Source organism: Lepisma saccharinum, chromosome 29 (assembly GCF_977018435.1).
Source record: "Lepisma saccharinum chromosome 29, izLepSacc3.1, whole genome shotgun sequence".
NCBI classification, from domain to species: domain Eukaryota; kingdom Metazoa; phylum Arthropoda; class Insecta; order Zygentoma; family Lepismatidae; genus Lepisma; species Lepisma saccharinum.
Genome location: NC_139257.1, coordinates 46236043 through 46256131, shown reverse-complemented (window position 1 = coordinate 46256131; position 20089 = coordinate 46236043). Strand labels below are relative to the sequence as shown.

Here is a 20089-nt window from a genome sequence, read left to right as displayed (position 1 = left end):
TTATAAATACAAGTAGTGCAAGACGTAGCTATATAGTATCAACAGGTTTCTAAATGTTCAAAAATATGTGAAAGGACAGTTCTATTATTTTTTTTAAATCTGTTAGTGTGACTAAGGGCTGAGGTGGCTGTGTAAACAAACTTCAGAAAATAATGATATTGTGCTGAAATATGTAAGAAAATTAATATTTAAAATGTAATATAATTAAGTATTTTTATTTTTTAATATTACTAATTAAAAACGAAAATTAGTACATCTGCGTTAAAAAAACTGGTTTTCTCGCGAAGTAAATTACGCGTAATTTACGTAAAAAACGTATCGAGCAAATTACCTTGCCAACCCTCGTGGATACACAGTGATTCGAACCCCCCTTCGTGTCCCGATCAACCTATCCGAGCATAAAGAGGATTTTTGCCATCGGAGGTTCAAATTTTACTGAACATTAAAAGCCAAAAAGTGCAAGAAAAGCAGACAATGAATATTTGCTACTGGCAACACTGAACAGCCCCCCCCTCCCTCTAACGTTCCGCTTGCGATAACTGGGGAAAAGTCAAGACAACAGTGCGAGTGCAGCGGAAGGCTGCTGGCTGCCACTTATTGAGTAAAGCTCGTCTAGCAGGGAAGTGTAACGAAAACATTTTAACACATGAAACTGAACAATAGAGAAACTGTTATCGACAAGTATGTAATGTTTGCAAAGAATTGTTTTCTCTCAGTTGTCGCCCAGAGAGCGGGTAAGTCAGACATATATTTTTTATTGTTCTGTTTTTTATCTGTTTCTTTGCCCTGCAAGAAGAGAGTTGAGGATGAGAGTCGTAGGTGTAAGTATAACCAGATTATTTTCTGAGGAGAGGGATTCCAAAACCAAGGGCGTCGGGAGGGCGGTTGAACCACTCCGTCGAACCCCTCCCCCTGGAAATTGGCAACATTCAATTTACAAAGGAAAGGGCCTTCCCGATCATAGGCAAACTACTATTCCCGGTAGCGCAGTGGTAGCGTCGTCGCCTTGTAATCAAGGGGTCCCGGGTTCGATACCCGGTGGAGGCACATAGTGGTTCGGATCCGATTTTAAACTGTAGCTCCAGTCCCGATTAGCCTTACTGTGCATAAAGTGGACTTTAAACACCAAATCAATAAAGTTACAAAAAACAAAACAGAATGTTCGTTACTTTTAATTGTTAATAACAGACGTACGAACAGAATAACGAAGTAAAAAAGAGGTTAAATCGAAAAAATAAGTGTAAAATACAGGAACGAGTTTATGTTATCATCTGCAATTTAAGTCACAGAATAAATGGTTTCACAGTCTTCAAAATTCCAAAAATTAGAGCTTTATTTGAGAAGTCGCACAACATCAACACTTTGGCAAAATTTTCCTTCTAACTTATAAAGCTTTTTTTTGAACGAAGTGTATTTCGGTACACTAACTAAAATGAATGAAAATAACGATAAACAGTTGTGCTGGATATTTACTCATATGGAGTAGAAATAATAATATTAATAATAAAGTTGGAATTCAATTTGTTCTTTTACTTTATAATAATAATTATTTTACAGTAATAATCATAAGCATAATAATAATTATTATTATTCCTATTATTCAAATTTTATCAATTGCTCGACTCCCCCTAGAATAGTTTTTGGCGACGTCCAAAACCTGTAAACTGGGAATTGTCCCGCCACCTCAGTGGCCAAGCTATTTGAGCAGTCGACTCCTGATCTCGCTACCAAAGTTTCCAGTTTCCACCCAAATTTTCCCCATCCTGAAATTTTCATAAATGCTCACTTTATGGTCATTTCAGCTGTAAATTAACCCTCACATTTCCTTACAACAGGGTGCGAAATCATTTAAGACTGGTGGGTGGGGGAGAAATCTTAATCTACAACCCCCCTTCCACTACAAACACACATAAATTATACCATATACATATTTATAATGTTATTAAAAGTAAAAATAAATTACTAAATTAGTAATTAAAAATAGTATTATTGTTAATTACACAGAAATAAATAAATTTGTACTTTTCTGTATATCAGATATTATAAAGTAGCAAACTACGTCCTTTACTAACTGGATAAAGATGTTAATAACTTATGAAATAGTTGAAGTGGTTGTATTATTAGTGTTGCTCACGGGACGGGACATGTCCCGTCTCGTCTCGTTTTCGAGACGAGACACGAGACGGGACAAGCCTTTTGAAATTCGAGACGGGACGAGACGGAATGCCTTTCTCGTCTCGTTTTCGAGACGAGACACGAGACGGGACGGGACGGCTTTTGAAAAGTCTCGTCTCGTCTCGTCTCGAATGTCTCGAAAAAGTAAAAGCAAAATATTTAATCAGTTGCAAATACTTGTTTGCTTGGAAAAAGGTATTTCAATTAGAAACGTTGATAAGCGCGTGTTAAGTCAAAAGAAGACTATTCTAGAGAGAGTAATGAATGAATGAATACCTAAACTTATTTTCAATACTCTTTCGAAACACAGGGTTACTCCCCATTTTTATTTTTCAATTTATTCCAGGTTAATAACTTTATGTTACGATAGTACTCCAGATACTAATACAATTCTGAATAACATCAAGTAAAAGGGCAGGTAGAGAAGGTGGAGGAGGGGCCAAAAGATCGTGGAGTATCTGAGTCCGAGATTTATCTTGTAAACATAGTCTCAGCTCTATAGGTTGGAAAGATAAACGTACCGACGGATAGGGTTTATTATTATTATTTAATTTTTACATCAAAGGGTGTACAGAAGTGAATGTTATTAGGAAGTAGAAAAAACATTGTGGGAAACATGGCAGTACAAATTGATAAGGAGTTGTTGGGAAAGTTATTAAGGAGTCCAAGATATTAGCAAGACTAAGAGAAAGATATAATTATGGACAAATAATCTTGCATTATCAAACTCCGAACAGCTGAGAGCTAAAGAGGAGGAGAAAATACGGGTGTTATGGAAAGAAGTAATTTGTTGATTTTAGTGTTTACAGGGAACCATGACAAGATTTTACCACGTGATTATTTGCACGGGTTGCGAAATTTTTAGAATGTTATGGTGACGACGACTTTTTCAAAGTGGTGTATTCTGCATGATATCACTTTCCTGCGTATAATACCAACTTGATTAACAAATATTAATTTGTTTAGTATATATATAGCTATGTGTATGTGACTTTCGTTCAAGATTCGAGCACTGACCTGGGCATAGGTGATTTCTCATTCATTCATTTATGTCCTGTAATAGCCGAGATTAACCTAAGTTTTAACCAGTCTTAAGAACTGGGAAAAAGTGTTGAATGTGGATGGTTTTAAAACATCACGAATATTTTCAGGACCACAAGACATCATCTGTAGTACGGGCAAATTATTCTAATCGTGGTCGTTAGTGACAACGCTAATTATTAAAAGACATTCAAAGTTGATTCAAGATTTGGTTGGTTGGTTGATTTGATGTTTTAAGTCCACTTTATGCACAGAAAAGCCAATCGAGATTGGACTTATAGTTTAAAGTGCCTCCACTGGGTATCGAACCCAGGACCAAAGGTGATCGGAGAAACCCCGACACTACATGTCAGTTGTTGTGGATTCATCGCGGTTTCTTACTATTCAGGGACTTGAATTTCGAGATGATGAGTCTGAGGAAACCGTAACAAAGGGAATTTCTTCGATACTCTTGAAGTTAATAAGGGGATATTATTTGGAAATGTATTGAACGTGAACCTTAAAATGCAAATTACACTTAAAATTCGATTCAAAACATATCGCGGGCAGGTAAAATAACGCTTATTAGAATTTGCCACTCTTCAATCATTGGATGAAGGTTCGCTCTTACTCGTACATATCAAAATCGAAGAACTTCTTCCCATGAACCCCATAGGTGCCTGTAATTGTGTAGCACTGACATACGTTGGAGTGGTAGAGTAAGAGTAAGTAATGCCAGGGTCAGAATATTTCTTGAATTATGAGATAACTGTAACCTTTGTCTGATTTTTTTATCCTGTGATAACATTTCCCTGAAAGGTGAAACACAAATTTTGCCCAAAACTCTTCAGCATTACGAAGATGGTTGTCCTTAAAATCTTTGAAAAGGCTTGCTCGAAACAGGATGCTGGATGCAAACTGCCTCATTTGACTGTTCTTGCCATTGAGAAGAAATGTCAAGTCCTGGACGTACCAAAGGTGGGCAATGTGTTCTCCAAAGCACATAGAGCAGAATTCTCCTACAGGAGAAGTGCCTCACATTGTTTCTAATACTTAAGAAGATTCATTTCTTCCAACGTCACGTTTATTTTGCAAGAAAATTAAAATCTTCGAAGCATTTTTTCTTATAACTAAAATATTTATATCAGTAGTTTCATCTCAAGAAAGACGATGAATTATAAAATTATGAATGTCTTCCAATACTGAAATAGGCCACTAGAGACAACGCAACTTATCAATAAAAAATAATTAATGTCTTTATTAAAACGAATCATGTGGAGATAAACTCGTAATCAAGAAGTAAATTTAGGCAGTAAACGTCCACTCTAAATAAAAGACAAACACAAAACACCATACATGAATATAATAATAATAATAATAATAATAATAATAATAATTATTATTATTATAAGTATTATTATATATGTATATATATGTGTAGTGTTTTCGGGCGTTTTAATGTGACTGCCCCCTTACAATATTTTGTTGCCAGCCTTCCGTCCACCCCAGTCACATTTCTCTGGCCCCGTCACTGGTTGGAAGTAAATTTATTAGGACGAGGAAAGTAACATTAGCTGTTGACAGTGTTGCACCAAAGGACGGGATGTGTGCTACTGTTTGTATAAATTATAGGAAATTTAAGCAAAAAATTATAATTGTTGAGACTTGAGAGTTGTTTCCTTCATTTGATCGTAGGGAGAGGTTTTCTGAGACAGAGTGGGATTATTTTACACATACATGAGAAAGGGTGTTTGTTTAAAGATAGAGACGTATTTCGCACATTTTTTAAAAGTTCAGATAAAACGAGAATTTAGCCTTACTCTTATGAAAAGAAATAACGCAGTACAGGGAAAGAATAACTCTTCACATTTCTTGCACCTGGTGGGATGCAACCCACATGCACAAGAGTATTGCAGGAAGTCTATGAACGAGGATGAAGAGGGATATGTGAAATTTGACTTAGCTGCGGGTGAATTAGTTTATTCTAATATTCTTAAGGTTGATATTGGGTTTTAAGTCCACTTGATTCACAAATAGGCTAAATCGCGAACCGACCTACAGTTTAAAGTGCGATCCGATCCACTTTGTGCCTCCATTGGGTATCGAACGCGGGGACCCTTGATTACAAGACCTCGACGTTATTACTACGTAATCGGGGAGGCACCCAATTTACACAAATATGTTGATTCCAATAACACGTTATATGTATAATCTGATAATGATGCACTTTTGGTGCATCTAAACATATTTTTTTCAACTATAGCATGTCTAAAAGAATCATTGAAGTTGGGATTTTTATAACTTCAGGAGGCACGGCTCTGTAAATGTGCGATATAAAATATATGCAGGTTTGCCTTCCATACGTGGTGGTTTTGTCACGTTTCTTCGCTTCGTACAACATACACTTTTGCAGGAAAGGCTTCTTGCATCCTCCTGGGGCCTTGCTCTAGCTAAACAAAAATATATTTCTTTAGCATAATCGAGGGTTACTTTTTCATGCCGAACAAGGATTTTATTGCGATCATACGGCTTTGAATGACAGTATCAATGAAGATTTATGTACACTACTACTTATAATAATGAGAATAAAATATTAATCAGGAATTTTATTTTTCGTCAAGTGGACTTAACATCCTTTTTTGTTATTTAGCAAATATTCAATTCATCACCTTTTTTGACATTAAACTTCTTGCCAGGACAGTTGTTTTTATGCAATTTAGGCGATCTTAACTACACGTAAGCTAGATATTAGCTAATATTCGTGCTGTTATATTACTATTCTTCTACAATCTTTGTAACATTTCATGTAATAACAATAATAGAATTGATTAATTTACATATTCAAGTGAATAGACCTTTGAATTATATTAATGTATTAATTTAAACATTTGCTTAATTGTTGTCGTTAATGTTATTATTATCATTTTTTCTGAAACACTTGGCTCGGACATCCTCCCGCGACATATATTTCTAGATGCATGCCTGCCGAAGGATAAATTAGATCAAGCGCTGGTGGTATCTGACTTAGAGGCTAAAGAGAAAACAAAGAAGTATGTGCGTCGTAAGCTGAGAATAAGAAACAGCACAATATCACAAAGAAACACTTTTTGAAACTTATGTCATAGAAGATGTTTAACAATATTAAGAACAATAAATGCTTTCTATTTGTAATATACTAAGTATTGAAATTTTAAATAGTCTTTTGTGTTCGTACTACACATTTAAAAACTTTGTTGCTCCCGAGCGCCAAGCTTAGAATTTAAAGAAGAAATGTACATTTTCATAGTGCACGGAAGTTCGACATTCAGAAAGAAAGAAGGTCTAGTGGAAAACATTTCAAAACTTCCAAAAGGTATAGCAGTAAAGAAAAGAGCACTCTTGTATGGAAGCCAGAAAAACCACAAGGTAGATTTCATAAGATACCTAGCAATCAGTAACCAACAAACTGCATTTTTAATATTAATGTCCTCATGATTAACGAACCTTATTTATTCTCACCACGCAATGGGTAAAATATTTGGAGCTTTATCCCACTTTCCGCAAAAATTTTTCGTGTTTCTGCAACTTTTGACTTTTGTTGGCATGATATCCCGAATCACTTTTACGAGACGAGACGAGACAAAACGAGACGGGACGAGACGAGACGGGACAGAACCCTTCGAGACGGGACACGAGACGGGACAAACGAATATTTTCGAGACGAGACACGAGACGAGACAGCATTTTCACGAGACGGGACGGGACAGACCAAAGTCTCGTCCCGTCTCGTCTCGTGGGCAACACTATGTATTATGTGTAAGTTTTTATTTAGGTTTTGCTTTATGTTAATATAAATCAATTAGATTTCATAGTTATTTTTATTTTTACTTTTTTGTGCATTTTGATGTAGATTTGTTAATTATCTCTTGAGAGAGAGAAAGTATTCAACACTCGCAACCACACTAAATTGTGTACGTTTTCGATATTATTCTTAGTAAAGTATATTTGAGTTTGGTTTGGTTTAAGTTGCTGTTTTAAGTCCACTTTATGCACAGTAAGGCTAATCGGGACTGGACCTACAGTTTAAAGTGGGATCCGAACCACTTGTGCCTCCACCGGGTATCGAACCCGAAACCCCTTGATTACAAGGCAAAGACGCTACCACTGCGCCATGGGGGAAGCCCCTAAAGTATATTTGAAATTAAAAGTAATTGCTTATCTTTTGTTTGTTGTAACAAAATCTCTCCCCCCCCCCCGGAAATTTTTGGTGGGGGATTGTTGAGGCCAAGATTGTTGGTGGGGGGGAATCCCCCGTCCCCCCAGGATTTCGCACCCTGCAAGATTAGTGTCCTTGAGCATGAGGGTCGCTTAATTTCCCTCTAATCATCAATGCTCGAAGTGGGCGGGTATGTTACAATGCATCTCCCCGTTTGTCTCATTGTCAGCATGTTAAACTATGGAAGCATATACCCAGTCGCTTTCTCTCTCCACGCAATCCCTTTCCTCACATGTTCATAGGTGGAGTTGTCTCGCGTCACTACTTACGCAGACACTTATTTTCGTTCGCCTCCTCCAGAGAAACGCTGCTAATCATCATCGCGATTAGCCAAAACTGACAAAAAAGCGATGCTAAATAAAAATGAATGTGGACCCCTTAGAGGAAGGGCGATAATAGGCTTACCATATTTTCTTTGGTCCAACCCAGGACATATTCGCGATCAACTGGTTACTGCTGAATTTCAGTTGTTTTTTTTTACAAAAATAAATTGAAATGACTAAAAGCCTTAACATTTTATTGGAACATTAAACTATAAATTGTGCAAAAAAATATTAACATTATTTTCTAAAATCGATCAATTAATTTTCAAATGTTTAATTGAATAATACATTTTCTGATGTTTAGGAAGCCTCTCTGTTCTAGGTAGCATTCATTATCTGTTGATTGACTCAGTTGTACAGTGGGATCCATGAGTATTACCGTGTAAATTGTCCATGACTATTTTCATTAATTTTTCTCTTACATCCTATGTGTTTTTAAGCTATGGATTTTTATATATGCTGGTGCAGAAGTTGTCAACAGCTTGCTTTGAGTTTTCTTTTAATTCTTGAAGCTCTTATTGGGTGAAATAAAGTGCACGAACATGGTGATGGACAATTTGCACGGTAATACTCATGGATCCCACTGTACTTTTCACAGAAATGGCTTATTTGTTTAATAACATCATAAAATTCACAACATGAAAGTTCTGAATTAATTTTAACTTTCAGCAGATGTTTAACAGTGGATACTAGAAGTCTACCGCTTTCTGCAAACCAAATATTCCCCATAATTGAAAATACTCTCTCAACTGGAGCAGATGTTTCAGGCAAAGACATAGCAAACTCAAACATTTTAGAAATGTTGTTACGTGAAATATCAGTATTTTGAAACACCTTAAAAATTGCTTGCCACTTCTCTTCAATAGTATCTGGTACTTTTTCAGAACTTGAACCACAACCTACCTTTTGGTTTTGAATTACCTTGTTCATCAATATTTACTGCATCTTTTACAATTGCATTAATAACTTGTGCACTCTCTTGTAAATCAGAAAATGTATAATCGATACTTGCCGGTCATAAATTTTGGTCGTGAATATTCTATACCGGTAGCTATTTTGATGTTCAGATTCTCAAAACCCCGGACATTTTGCAATCCCGGACAGCTCTAAAAAAACAGGACTGTCCGGGCTAATCCCGGACGTATGGTAAGATAGCGATAACGACCAGTTACGCTTGTGTAGAGATTGGCGTAGTTGGCTTGTTAATCGTTTGATTTAATTCTGGACACATATTAAGGAAAGTAAACAAACAACAGAATATTCATATCTGAAAAACAGGAACGGCCCTACAACGTGAGGGGAGGGGACAAAGACAGCTCTAAATTTCGTGGTACCCACTAGAAAATGGCAGCGTGTTTCTATACCATATTTAATAAAAATACGTCATAGTTTGAAGAACGTGTGGGGACAAATTCAATGTAGGAGATTTCTGAAGAAAAGTGTGTTTATGTTTATAAAGTAGCAAAGTAATTTTTTACCAACTGGTTAAAAATCTCAATAAATTACAAAATAGTTGAAGTGGTTTTCTATTACGTGCAAATTTTTGTATAGTTTTTGATTAATACAAAAATTAATATAATCAATATTTTTCTTTTACTTTTATTGTGTACATATTGGTGTAGATCTCTCTCACACAGACACGCACGCGCACTATCCTTCCTTCTTTGTGTGTGCATTAAATATTATCCTTTGAAATAATCGTCTATCCAACATCAATTACTATTACCTAAATGCCGAGGTTACCGCACGTCACTAACGGCTACGCAGCTAATTTTAAAAAGCAAACACGCCCTTTATTGCACCCTCCTGAGTGGATAGTATATACACTGGCGAAATGCTTAGTTAAAAATCCGGTTCTGTTTAATTTTTAGCAATATAAAGCTTCGTAATTAATACATAGGTATATTCAGATACAGCGCCTAGAATTCAGAGTCCCAAGTGAAAAGCAAAAGTGATTGACCCCTAAGATCTATCCTTGAATTATCACACAAAAACAAGGTCAAGGTCTGGAAGGATGATTAAGCAAAGAGGGGAAAGAATAACCGTAGCTTTGTTCTTTTTCACGTACGTGCGTGTATATCCGGCAAATTCGAGCCGAGATAGGTGCGTGTGCTCCTTGGTTGTTTCATTAGGTCCAAAGGTGGGCTCGATTTCGAACTCACATCTGCTAGATATCTTGTACGAGTACAGGGTGATAGAAAAGAGACGCAACCTTATGGGGAAATGTAGTTAATTATTATTACTACTATATTTTCGCTTGTTATGTGGGGAGTAACAGCGAAAACTACACTAAACTGAGTGAAGCTGTAAATTGCATAAACACCTGATGAGGCAAAGTTGTTGCTGTAGGCATGTGATTAGCTGCGAAAATATTCAAAACTGCGTTGATGCAATTTCACAGTAAACGTTAAGAAGGGTCTTTCAAAACATGATTTACTGTATTTACTTGTGTAAATCTACAATGGCAACCACATCCAGCACTTATTGTAAATACTATACAATAAATCGTTTCCTCATAAGGTTGAGTCTCTTTTTAATCACCCTGTGGCCTGTATTATTGCTTATTTTGCTGATATGAGCATTTATTATGCAACTTGGGTGGGTGCGTAAGAGGCCGATTACTGCACATGGGGACGACACCCTTCTCAACGACATCGATTAGTAATCTGATGCTTCAAAATCACACTCTGCATAAGAACTAAGAAGTAGCTTTAAAATAATAACCAAGTTTTCTGACAAAATATATGGACACAATGTAATTGATTGCCGCAATAAGAACCTGAAACAGACATGTGTAATATCGAGACAAGTCCGGGACTTGGTATGTATGAGAGAATCATTACAAATATATGCTGCGTGGTGGCATATATTCAGGATAACACTAATTTTTCGAGGGTTCCTAGCGTCGAAATGAAGAGTCAAATAAAAAAATTTACAAAATGTGGTTTTCTTAATGGTCTCCATACCAGTGGTTCCCACTCTTCTTGAGACAGCGGTCCGCTAAATAAATTTTAAAACATTGTCGATACCCCGATCTCAACAAATTTGCTCCTAAATACCTTTCTAATTTTTAAAACTTTATGCATTGAGTAATATGTGCCCTTGAAACTAAATATTAGTAAATAAATTATGGCATGATCATAAAAAGTAATAAATGTCTAGACATGCTGACAAATACGTGTATAAAATAAAGTTTAAATTAGTTGTCACTGTCAGGCATTGGGTCTAATGCAATCTTGTAGTTTTCTCAGGCCAACTTCATTAAATTGATTCGCAAGTGTTGATTTATATTGCCATGTTGCATTTTGAACACCAAAAAATCCATTGAAGACTAAAATTGGTAAACGCTGTAAGTGCCACAATAACTCAAACACCGTTTTCCACGTTAAACTGTGAAATGTGCCATGCTTTATAATGTGGTAAACGAGAAATGTGGATGTTAGCTCTCTAAGTAGTTCAAAGGGCGAGTAAAGAGGTCACGTTCTTACGGGCTGATGTGCGGAACGATGCGATTTCCCAGCACTTTCGCTTTTGGCGCATACAACGTTTACCACTTGTAGTACTCAATTAATCAGAATTTTTGTACAAAAATATTTGTTAATGAAAATTTCTGCGCAAACTAATATGGCAAATTTCAGAAGAACCTCTCGTATCCCGGCATAATTTATGCCAGGGTCAGACGGTTGAGAAAATTATACGATCAGGCACGTAGTCATAGGGAGTTCGGGAACTGAAGCCCCCCTCTTAAAATCCTACAAATATTTCGTTGTGCCACTTTTTCGCCTTTAGATGGCCCCTGTACACGATGTGAAATTTCGAGAAAGACATATATACGTACAAATCGAGATTTGTTACTAAGTCTCGTCTCGACTCTATACTATCCCTGGTTATGTAATTGCTAGGGTTATCAAATAAGTTCATCCTGCCTTCCCAATAACCTTCTAGCGATATTATTCGTAACTTTTTTTATTCTAATATACTAACATTTGTTAGGTCTTGTAGTTCTTGAGATATCGATTGTTGATACGGACTCGCACGCACATTTTATAAATTGTCACTATAATTTAATTTAGGACCAAAAAAGGGGTGAACTGAACCAGTATCTGAAGGTCATATGAAATCTGCAACCAACATCGAAGCTTGATCATGGGACCACACTCTTGAATACATTTAAAGGTGCTTGTCATTTTCTCTCTTTACATAAACCTCAAGTTTCTGACTTACGACTAATGCTCAAGGTCACGAGCGAGCTACCATGACAACCATACGCTGATCAGTGATCAGAAAGCTACATTTTGAAAGTAGCTCCGCTACAACTACATACAAGTACTCTTCCAAAAATGTAGCTTCACTACAACTACAGCTGCATTTACCAAAAAGTAGCTCGCTGCGGTTCTTGTGCGTTACTCGCTACTTCAACACTTTTTCATAAAAAAGAACAAAACAACCATATGAATATTCAAAAGAATAGCAATTGTACTTACTATGTAATAGGTTACATGTTCCATTATTTATTACCATGAGACCCGTCACTCTTATTATTTACACAGCAGTGTTACCATCTGAGACTTATTTTTCATAGTTTTTGAGAAGGATAAGGTGACCTGGCTTGCTGCTTGCCTTCCCCAAGAACGGTAATGTATGCGAAAGCATCAGGAAACGGAAGCGCGATTTGAATTCCAGATTTTCACTCTGTATCTGTGAGCAGTGCAAAAAGTGAAAAATGAGGACTGGAAATAATAACATTTTTCATATTTTATTGTCATTAACTGAGAGTCTGCGAAATTTATGTTTGGGGGAGGGCGCTGAGGGAGAAGCACCGCGGGAAGGGGTGAGAACTACTAGGGATTTTGCACTACTAGTAGTGTTCTAAGAACTGACCAAAATTCAGCGTTTATGGAATTATTCCCAACATTCGCGTTTTTTTCCCTTCATTGATTCGGCTAAGGCGCATCAGTGATCGATTTACGAGTCTCGGCTTCATTTTCTTTTCAAGCAATAGCACCCCCCCCCCCCCCCGAGATATCTAGAAAGGATTCGTACAATTCAAATTTTGAAATTGTAGGGTGAAAACTTAGACGAGAGGTGTCGTGTAGTGTTGTCCACGGGACAAGACGGGACAGGCTTTTAAAAATTCAAGGCGAGACGAGATTGTAGATTGACCATGTGTCATGAGACCTATGATGAGACAAACGAATATTTTCGAGACGAGACAGGCCAAAGTCTCGTCTCGTGGGCAACACTAGTGTGGTGTGCTGTGAAAGACAGCAGATTAAGTACTTATGGAAATTATCCTGGAGTTAGGGTTTGCTTTACGAGAATTTTCTTAACTGGGGAAAATAATCATTCCGCGTTCCCCCCACTCGCTAACCCCTTGAAAAAAAAACCCGCGGTGGCATTGTTTGCGAGTGTCCATTAATTTAATCCAATTATCTTTCATCCTCACCGTCGCAATTAGCTAAAAGCTGAAACAAATAAAGGTCCAGGAATTTTAAATAAATTCAATTCCGGTCCAGGACAGAAAATCAGCAAGCGTAAATGGGTTCTGGAACGTAAAGAACCTTTTTATCTGTTTAGTATTTTAATTTTGCCCAGGAGCCATTTTTCCTGATCAATTTAAATACGGGTCAGGAATCTTTTTATCCGGATCAATTTAAATACGGTCCAGGAACCTATTTTTCAATTAAACAATAGGCAACTTTTACCTAATTTAAATTGTGCGAGAAAAAAGGTTCCGGTCCTGCAGCGGAACCCATTAGAATTTATGGGTTGCTGGCATGGACGTCCGCAGGATTTTTTCCAAGGAGGGGCAAGGAAGGTATTTTTTTCTGGGGGGTAAAGAAGTCACATTTCCCCCCAAAAGAGTGTAGTTCCTAAAAAAAACATTGCTTAAATTTGAATTTATGGTGTTAATGCAATAATTAACACATATTATTGTGGCTAAATTGAAATTATACAGGGTGTTTCTAAAGGTCGTTTACAACGCTTGGGAGGTGATTCCTCTCACGAAAACAAGCAAAAAGTGTGAGTTCCATTTTTACGACTGAGGCTTCGTTTCCGAGATAGGAGCCTCGCAAAAGGTGACAAAGTGAACGTCACACCTAACTGGGACGAATACTATCACAGATAGAGAGGCGGTTCCAAGGGAATCATGAAGGAATCGTATGTGCTCAGTCCGGAAATCACTATGAAAAGTTCACTGCACGCATGCGCAATGGAGTCCTCAAAGGAATTGGGGATTTCCAGCAAGAACAATGCATGGAAAGGGTATGTAACGCAGCAAGAAGGACCGTGACAATGAGAAATGCGTTAAAGACAACACATCCTGACCTCAAACATCAAAACATGAGCACGGAACACAAAATCCGAAAAGTTGAGCACGGTTGCATACCCCAGTTACACGCGAGGAATGAACGAATTATGTCATGTGGCATACGAGAGACACATTACTCCACCAGGAGGAGGGAAAGAAAAACACAATATCAGATGATTGCGACAACGTGTATTTTTACACGCGACAACTACGTAATATCCCCCACCACACACACACAACAAACAACAAATGCTACAATGTCTTACGCACAGACAGTGCGCATGCGTGCAGTGAACTTTTCATAGTGACTTCCGGACTGAGCACATACGATTCCTTGATGATTCCCTTGGAACTGCCTCTCTATCTGTGATAGTATTCGTCCCAGTTATGTGTGACGTTCACTTTGTCACCTTTTGCGAGGCTCCTATCTCGGAAACGAAGCCTCAGTCGTAAAAATGGAACTCACACTTTTTGCTTGTTTTAGTGAGAGGAATCACCTCCCAAGCGTTGTAAACGACCTTTAGAAACACCCTGTATGTGTGAAATACATAATTTTCGGTCGACTTTCATTTTCCAGGGGGGGGGGCACGGCCCCTTCCGGACGCCCATGATTCCTGGACCTTTAACAACCCTGCCTCCAAATCATATCAGATTATTTTTTACTCATACTGCTGGTACGGGCATGTGTGGGTAGGGTAGGCCTTGTGCCACCTCGCTCCTGCGCTACTTTACAGAGAAATGAAGGTCTGCCCGAACACAATCACAAAGGAATTGAGATATTAATTGCCTCCATGTGAAAGTAAGATATGGTTCAATTGCCCGCACAGAGCATCAACCTGAAAGCGAAGACGGAAATACGTATCAAGTGCAAATTGTATCCATGTTCACGCATCCATTCAAACAGCACCGAGCGCCTGGCCTGGGTTCAAGGATCTTTGTTTCCCTTCACCAGCCTTTCTTCAGCGGAACAGGGTTGCCAAGAGCTGCTATTTTTCTGTAATATAAAGATGTGCTCATGTTTGATATCGTGGCGTTCACCTTTTAGCACAATATAAGTCTTATGGTAGCATATCCGTCAAGAATGAAAGAACAGTGAACGAAAACTAGTTGCGTTGCAGAATCTCGCTGTTTCGTGGTGTAATGTTACTTCAATAGTAGCTAACTTTTTTTTGCAAACACATAAGGTAAGGCTTTGTTAAAATTAGGAACCAAACATGCTTTGAGATTTCTAATTTCAGTTTGGGGGCTGGCCTAATAATAATAATAATAATAATATAATTTCCTGTAAGTGTACCGAATTAAATTACATAATTAGCAACATATTTCTTGCCGCTTCGATGGTTACATGCGTTCAGTGGTCGACTCACGTTATCAATTTTATCGATCTACATTGCCACGATAGGTCTACAGTGGCAATAATGGAGACAATATAAGAAAAATTACAAGATATTTTTTATGAAGTAACGAAGGAGGTAAATAAATCGAAGGAACTGTAAGAGTTATTAAAGCAACGCTGGGGAGGTTCACCTTGTTACTTCACACATTATATTATCCTCTCATCTTTCTCTTTGTGGTTAACCTTAAGAGCAGTAGCGTGCCCAAAGGCGGGTTGATGTTGGCCCAGCCCCAGTCTCTTTAAAAAAAGAAAAGAAAAAAAGAACGTCACATGCAGGAAAGGACAGACTACGAAATAAAAAAGTCACCTCCTTATGACATTTCGCCACGGCTAAAGAGGTATACGTGACGTCAAATTATGTGTGTGTATGCGCGCAGGGTGTCGCTGTAAACACCGACAAGTTCCACAACTTTCCTTGTAACGTTTTCGTTGAGGTTTTATTTTGACGATGCGAGCCTTCGAAAAAACACATTTTCTATCCTGTGTTTATGCAACCATACTATACAAAATCGCGGTTGGCACTGTCATTTATTATTTCTATCGGAAAACACATTAAAATCGTTAGCACGGCTGTCAGGAGAGACCTTGGGAGTGTGAAATCACAGGGTCAAGTGCAAAGGTTTTTTATAAGTTTACTTCAAGCAGAGGTTAATCGGGACTTCTGGAGTTTTTAAAGTGTGGTCCGTACAGCGGCGGCTCCAGGATTAATTATCTAGGAGTGCCGAATGAAATTTAGAGGACTCGGTGTTGAAAATAAAGAAACCATGAAACATGTTTTAACAACTACATCAAACAGCAATCGCCTTTTAGAGACTGAAAACTACTCGTAAATTGCTTAATTTTTGCTTGTTTTGACCACAACAACGAAATGAACAGTGGGATGCATAAGGACGGGCAAGAGGATGGACGTCCGCAGGATTTTTTCCAGGGAGGGGCAAGAAGGTATTTTTTTCCAGGGGGATCCAACATGGCATATTTTCCCCAATAATAGAGTTCATCCCTCAAAAAAACATTGCTTAAATTTGAATTTATCATGTTCGTACAATAATTAACACACATTATTGTGGCTGAAATTAAATTATATGTGTGAAATATGTAATTTTTGGTTCACTTTCGTTTTCCAGGAGGGGCACGGCCCCCCTTGCCCCCCTTCCAGACGCCCATGGGGAAGAGCACAAGGTCAAACGTGTGTCAAGGTCCCATTTTATATTCTGCAGTCGTTGATATTATTGGTTACCCAATACTAAAATTGTTACAGTTCTTCGGCATAAAATATCAGTCAGCTAGCTCAGTGGCAATCAAGAATCAGTCAGTACCCGTAGCGTCGAAACAAGACTTCGAGCAAAACGCTACTAAGTAAGAAAAGTAGCTAGCTCATCTTGATGCGCGCACGCACACACATATTTTACTGCGTAAGATAGTTGTGCTCTCAGTCTGCAACACTAATTTACAACAGACAAGAATACAGAATCGTAATACAGTAAAAACTGCATATCCCGGAACCTCTATAAGAAGGAAACCTGTAAATACGGAAAAAAAATGTTTTTATTCTCAGTAAGACGGAAATTTCGTCCTTTATTTTTTTCGCTCGCAAGAAAACAATGCAATACTGTAAGTGGAACACGCCTCTGTTGCCACTCGCTTATCGGTAACATTGTCGATATGAAAGAATGCGTTACAATACTCATACGATTCAGTTTCTTTCTTTCATCTCTTACCCTCTTTCTCCACCTTTCTTTCTCTATTTCTCCTCTGTTCTTTCATCAACTTTCCATTTTTCTTGTTATCTCTCTTTCTTTCTTTTATCTTCACTTTTAAATCTTTCTTCACCTCTCTTATTCCATCTTTCAATCTTTCTCTTTCCCTCTATGCACATCGCGCTACGACCCCAGGGGTCCCAGGTTGGAAATCCTGGCATGCGCATGGATGTTTGCGAGTGTCCATTTTACTTCGCTTTTTGTGCCACTTTTGGCTATTTTTCGAAGATGGAGATGAGTGATGATATGATGAAATTGATGAATGTATCGCATTTTTATTCATGTACGTATGTGCATTAGTACTATACATTATAAGTAATGCAAAACGTAAATCTGTCTCCATTATTTCCTGCAGCGCTCTATACTGTATTTAAAGTCAACCCTGCATAAGAAGGAAAACTGTTAAGACGGAAAAGTTTGCTCAGAACCATCATGTTCGGGGATAGACAGGTTTTACTGTATTTAAAAATAAAGAAGCTGGTGACAGTGGCGTGCCCAAGGAGGGCTCACATCTCCTCTTTGGTCCATTCCTAAAAAAGAGAACGTCAAAGGCAGAAAAGATGCTAAATGAGGGATCACTACTAAAAAAAAGTATATGAACCTCCCCCCCCCCCTTTTACGAAAATCCTAGAACACTGGTGACCTTCATAGGCTCCTGTGTGACACAAATAACATTTTCTATGATTTCCTTCAAGCGGAACATGCAAGAGAACAAATAAAATCAAATAGACTGTAAATAACAGGAATTAGCATTTTCTCCTTGGATCTGTTTATTAGAAAGTGAACTCCGGTAGTCAAAGCTGATGGTGTGAAAGTTATTGTGTTTCCTGTGGTATGTAAATTCAACACCGCTGTTATTTGTTTCCAGAGCACGATGCAGGGGAAATACACAAGCACGCTATCTGCAGAGGCTCGTCGCTATGCGCGGGAGACCCTTCATGAGAACGACATCATTCGTGAGAGCAACATAGAGAGCATCCGCCAATGGATAAGCAGAGAGACTACCCTCAACGCCAAAACAGGTTTGTGACTAGTGCAGTAACTATACGTGTGATTCAGGTGCTTATTTATGTTCCACGAGAGACTGCTTCTCTCTCTCTCCCTCAATAGCAAAGAATCAATAGAAACGGATTAGATGACAAAAGTCTAAGTCTCGTTTCAAAATTCAAGAACAGACCAAGAATAAGACAGTAACTTGGTCCAAAGTTTGCAAAAAAATCCAGTTTTGTTGAGGCATTTCGGTTGGGAGGGGGCAAATCTAAAATTTTGAAATTTGTTCCCATGAAACTATTAGCAGAAATGAAAGCTAAACAAAACAACAACAATATATAAATATATAAAGCATAGGCGCTAGTATTATTTGTGTTTGGCAGGTCCGAGATAATTGATTCTTATGTAAAAACTTTGACAAAAAATTGGAATTTATCCATTAAATATGGAAACGTACTACAACACTTTAGAACTACACATTGATCGCACCCACGGCAACTCAAGACGAGATACTTGCAAGAACACAAAGCTCTGAGATTGAAGCAGCGAGAAATTTTAAATCTCAGAACATTATCAGTTATTACAGAACTCCATGTATCTCTCAATCCCCTACTGTTGATTTCTCGGCAGAGATTTTGATTCCATCTGTAAGGGCAGGGTCATTTGTAATGAAAAGTTCGAATCTCTGGTTTCTAGGAACTTGGGGCAAGGCAGGCAGTAAGAAATGAAGGAGTGGACATTTTGGTGTTCTACATTTGCTTCTGAAGATTTTCTTCAGAATAACAAGTTAGTTCCCTGTGCAGTGCTCTAGTTCTGCTGCAAATCTCTGAAAATTTTATGTAGTATTAATGAATTTTTAATCGATCCAAATTTTGTTTGGATGATGATCCACAGTTGCAACCTCCCCTAATGACGTCCCTGTTGAGGTAACTCCCAGGTGAGTTCAATGGACAAAACACAACACGAATTTTGAGACCCAAGAGCCAATTTTTGGCCGTGCCCCACGCATTCTTAATTTTTCCTATAGGGATTGCATGCCTAGAATGTAGGCATTCTGCCGAACGTGGTCTATGACCCTCAAAGGGTTTGTTCACTTTATTTTTTTAAAAAAAATTTGAGCCAAGAGGTCATCAGAATATATGCGCGTATTCCATGGGCGGAGTTTGAGCTTTTGCTGGGGGGGGGGGGGGCAGACTCTGGGAGAAGCATATGATGTACCTGAGGGTTGTTGAATATCCCCTAGCTTATAAGGGGTCCAGAGACCTTCCCCAGGAAATTAAAAAACAATAACTTAAAAACACTGAGTTCTAGGCCTTTTAGATTTGAAAATCTTAAATTTCCTCACTTAATTTGATTTGATTTGATTTAGTTTATTTTACTTCACATTTTGTGCCTCTTGGCTAATTTGCGAAGATGGGGATGAGTGATGAAATGATGAAAGTGATGAATGGACATTCACAAACAACCAAGCCAGAGTGGGATTCGAACCCGGGACCCTTGGCGTCGCAGCGCGATGTGCTAACCACTCGGCCACAGGATCCGGCTTTTCTCGCTTAAGTAAACAAATATAAACAAACATTAATTAGTATATTGGTTGTCAGTTTTAAAAGAAGCAAAACAGCATGATTATTGCATTTTGCATTTCATTAAATTTTTATTGATACAATACTCGTATTACTTTAAAAAAGTTAGGGTACAATAGTAAGCTTCAGAAATTTTAGAAAAATTAAATTGAAAAGTTCTTTTGATGCCTCAGCAGTAACTGTTGACTCAACACAAAGTCATTTTACGTTTTTCTTTCTTCAAACTGTACACATCAATCAAATCGTCTAAGACCCGCTATTGTGGCACAATTACCAC

At 37.9% G+C, this 20089-nt stretch overlaps 1 protein-coding gene across 1 annotated transcript in view; it reads left to right on the top strand.

The window, feature by feature from the left end:
* Positions 1–559: 559 nt before the first annotated feature.
* The window catches only part of LOC145981625 (retinol-binding protein pinta-like), a 40282-nt gene continuing 20752 nt past the window's right edge, over positions 560–20089 (top strand). Inside the window, exons 1-2 of the mRNA XM_083115006.1 lie at positions 560–734; positions 18108–18261. Of these exons, the coding sequence (XP_082971132.1) occupies positions 18114–18261 (148 nt within the window). The 5' untranslated portion in view covers positions 560–734; positions 18108–18113. The remainder of the gene's footprint in view (positions 735–18107; positions 18262–20089) is intronic.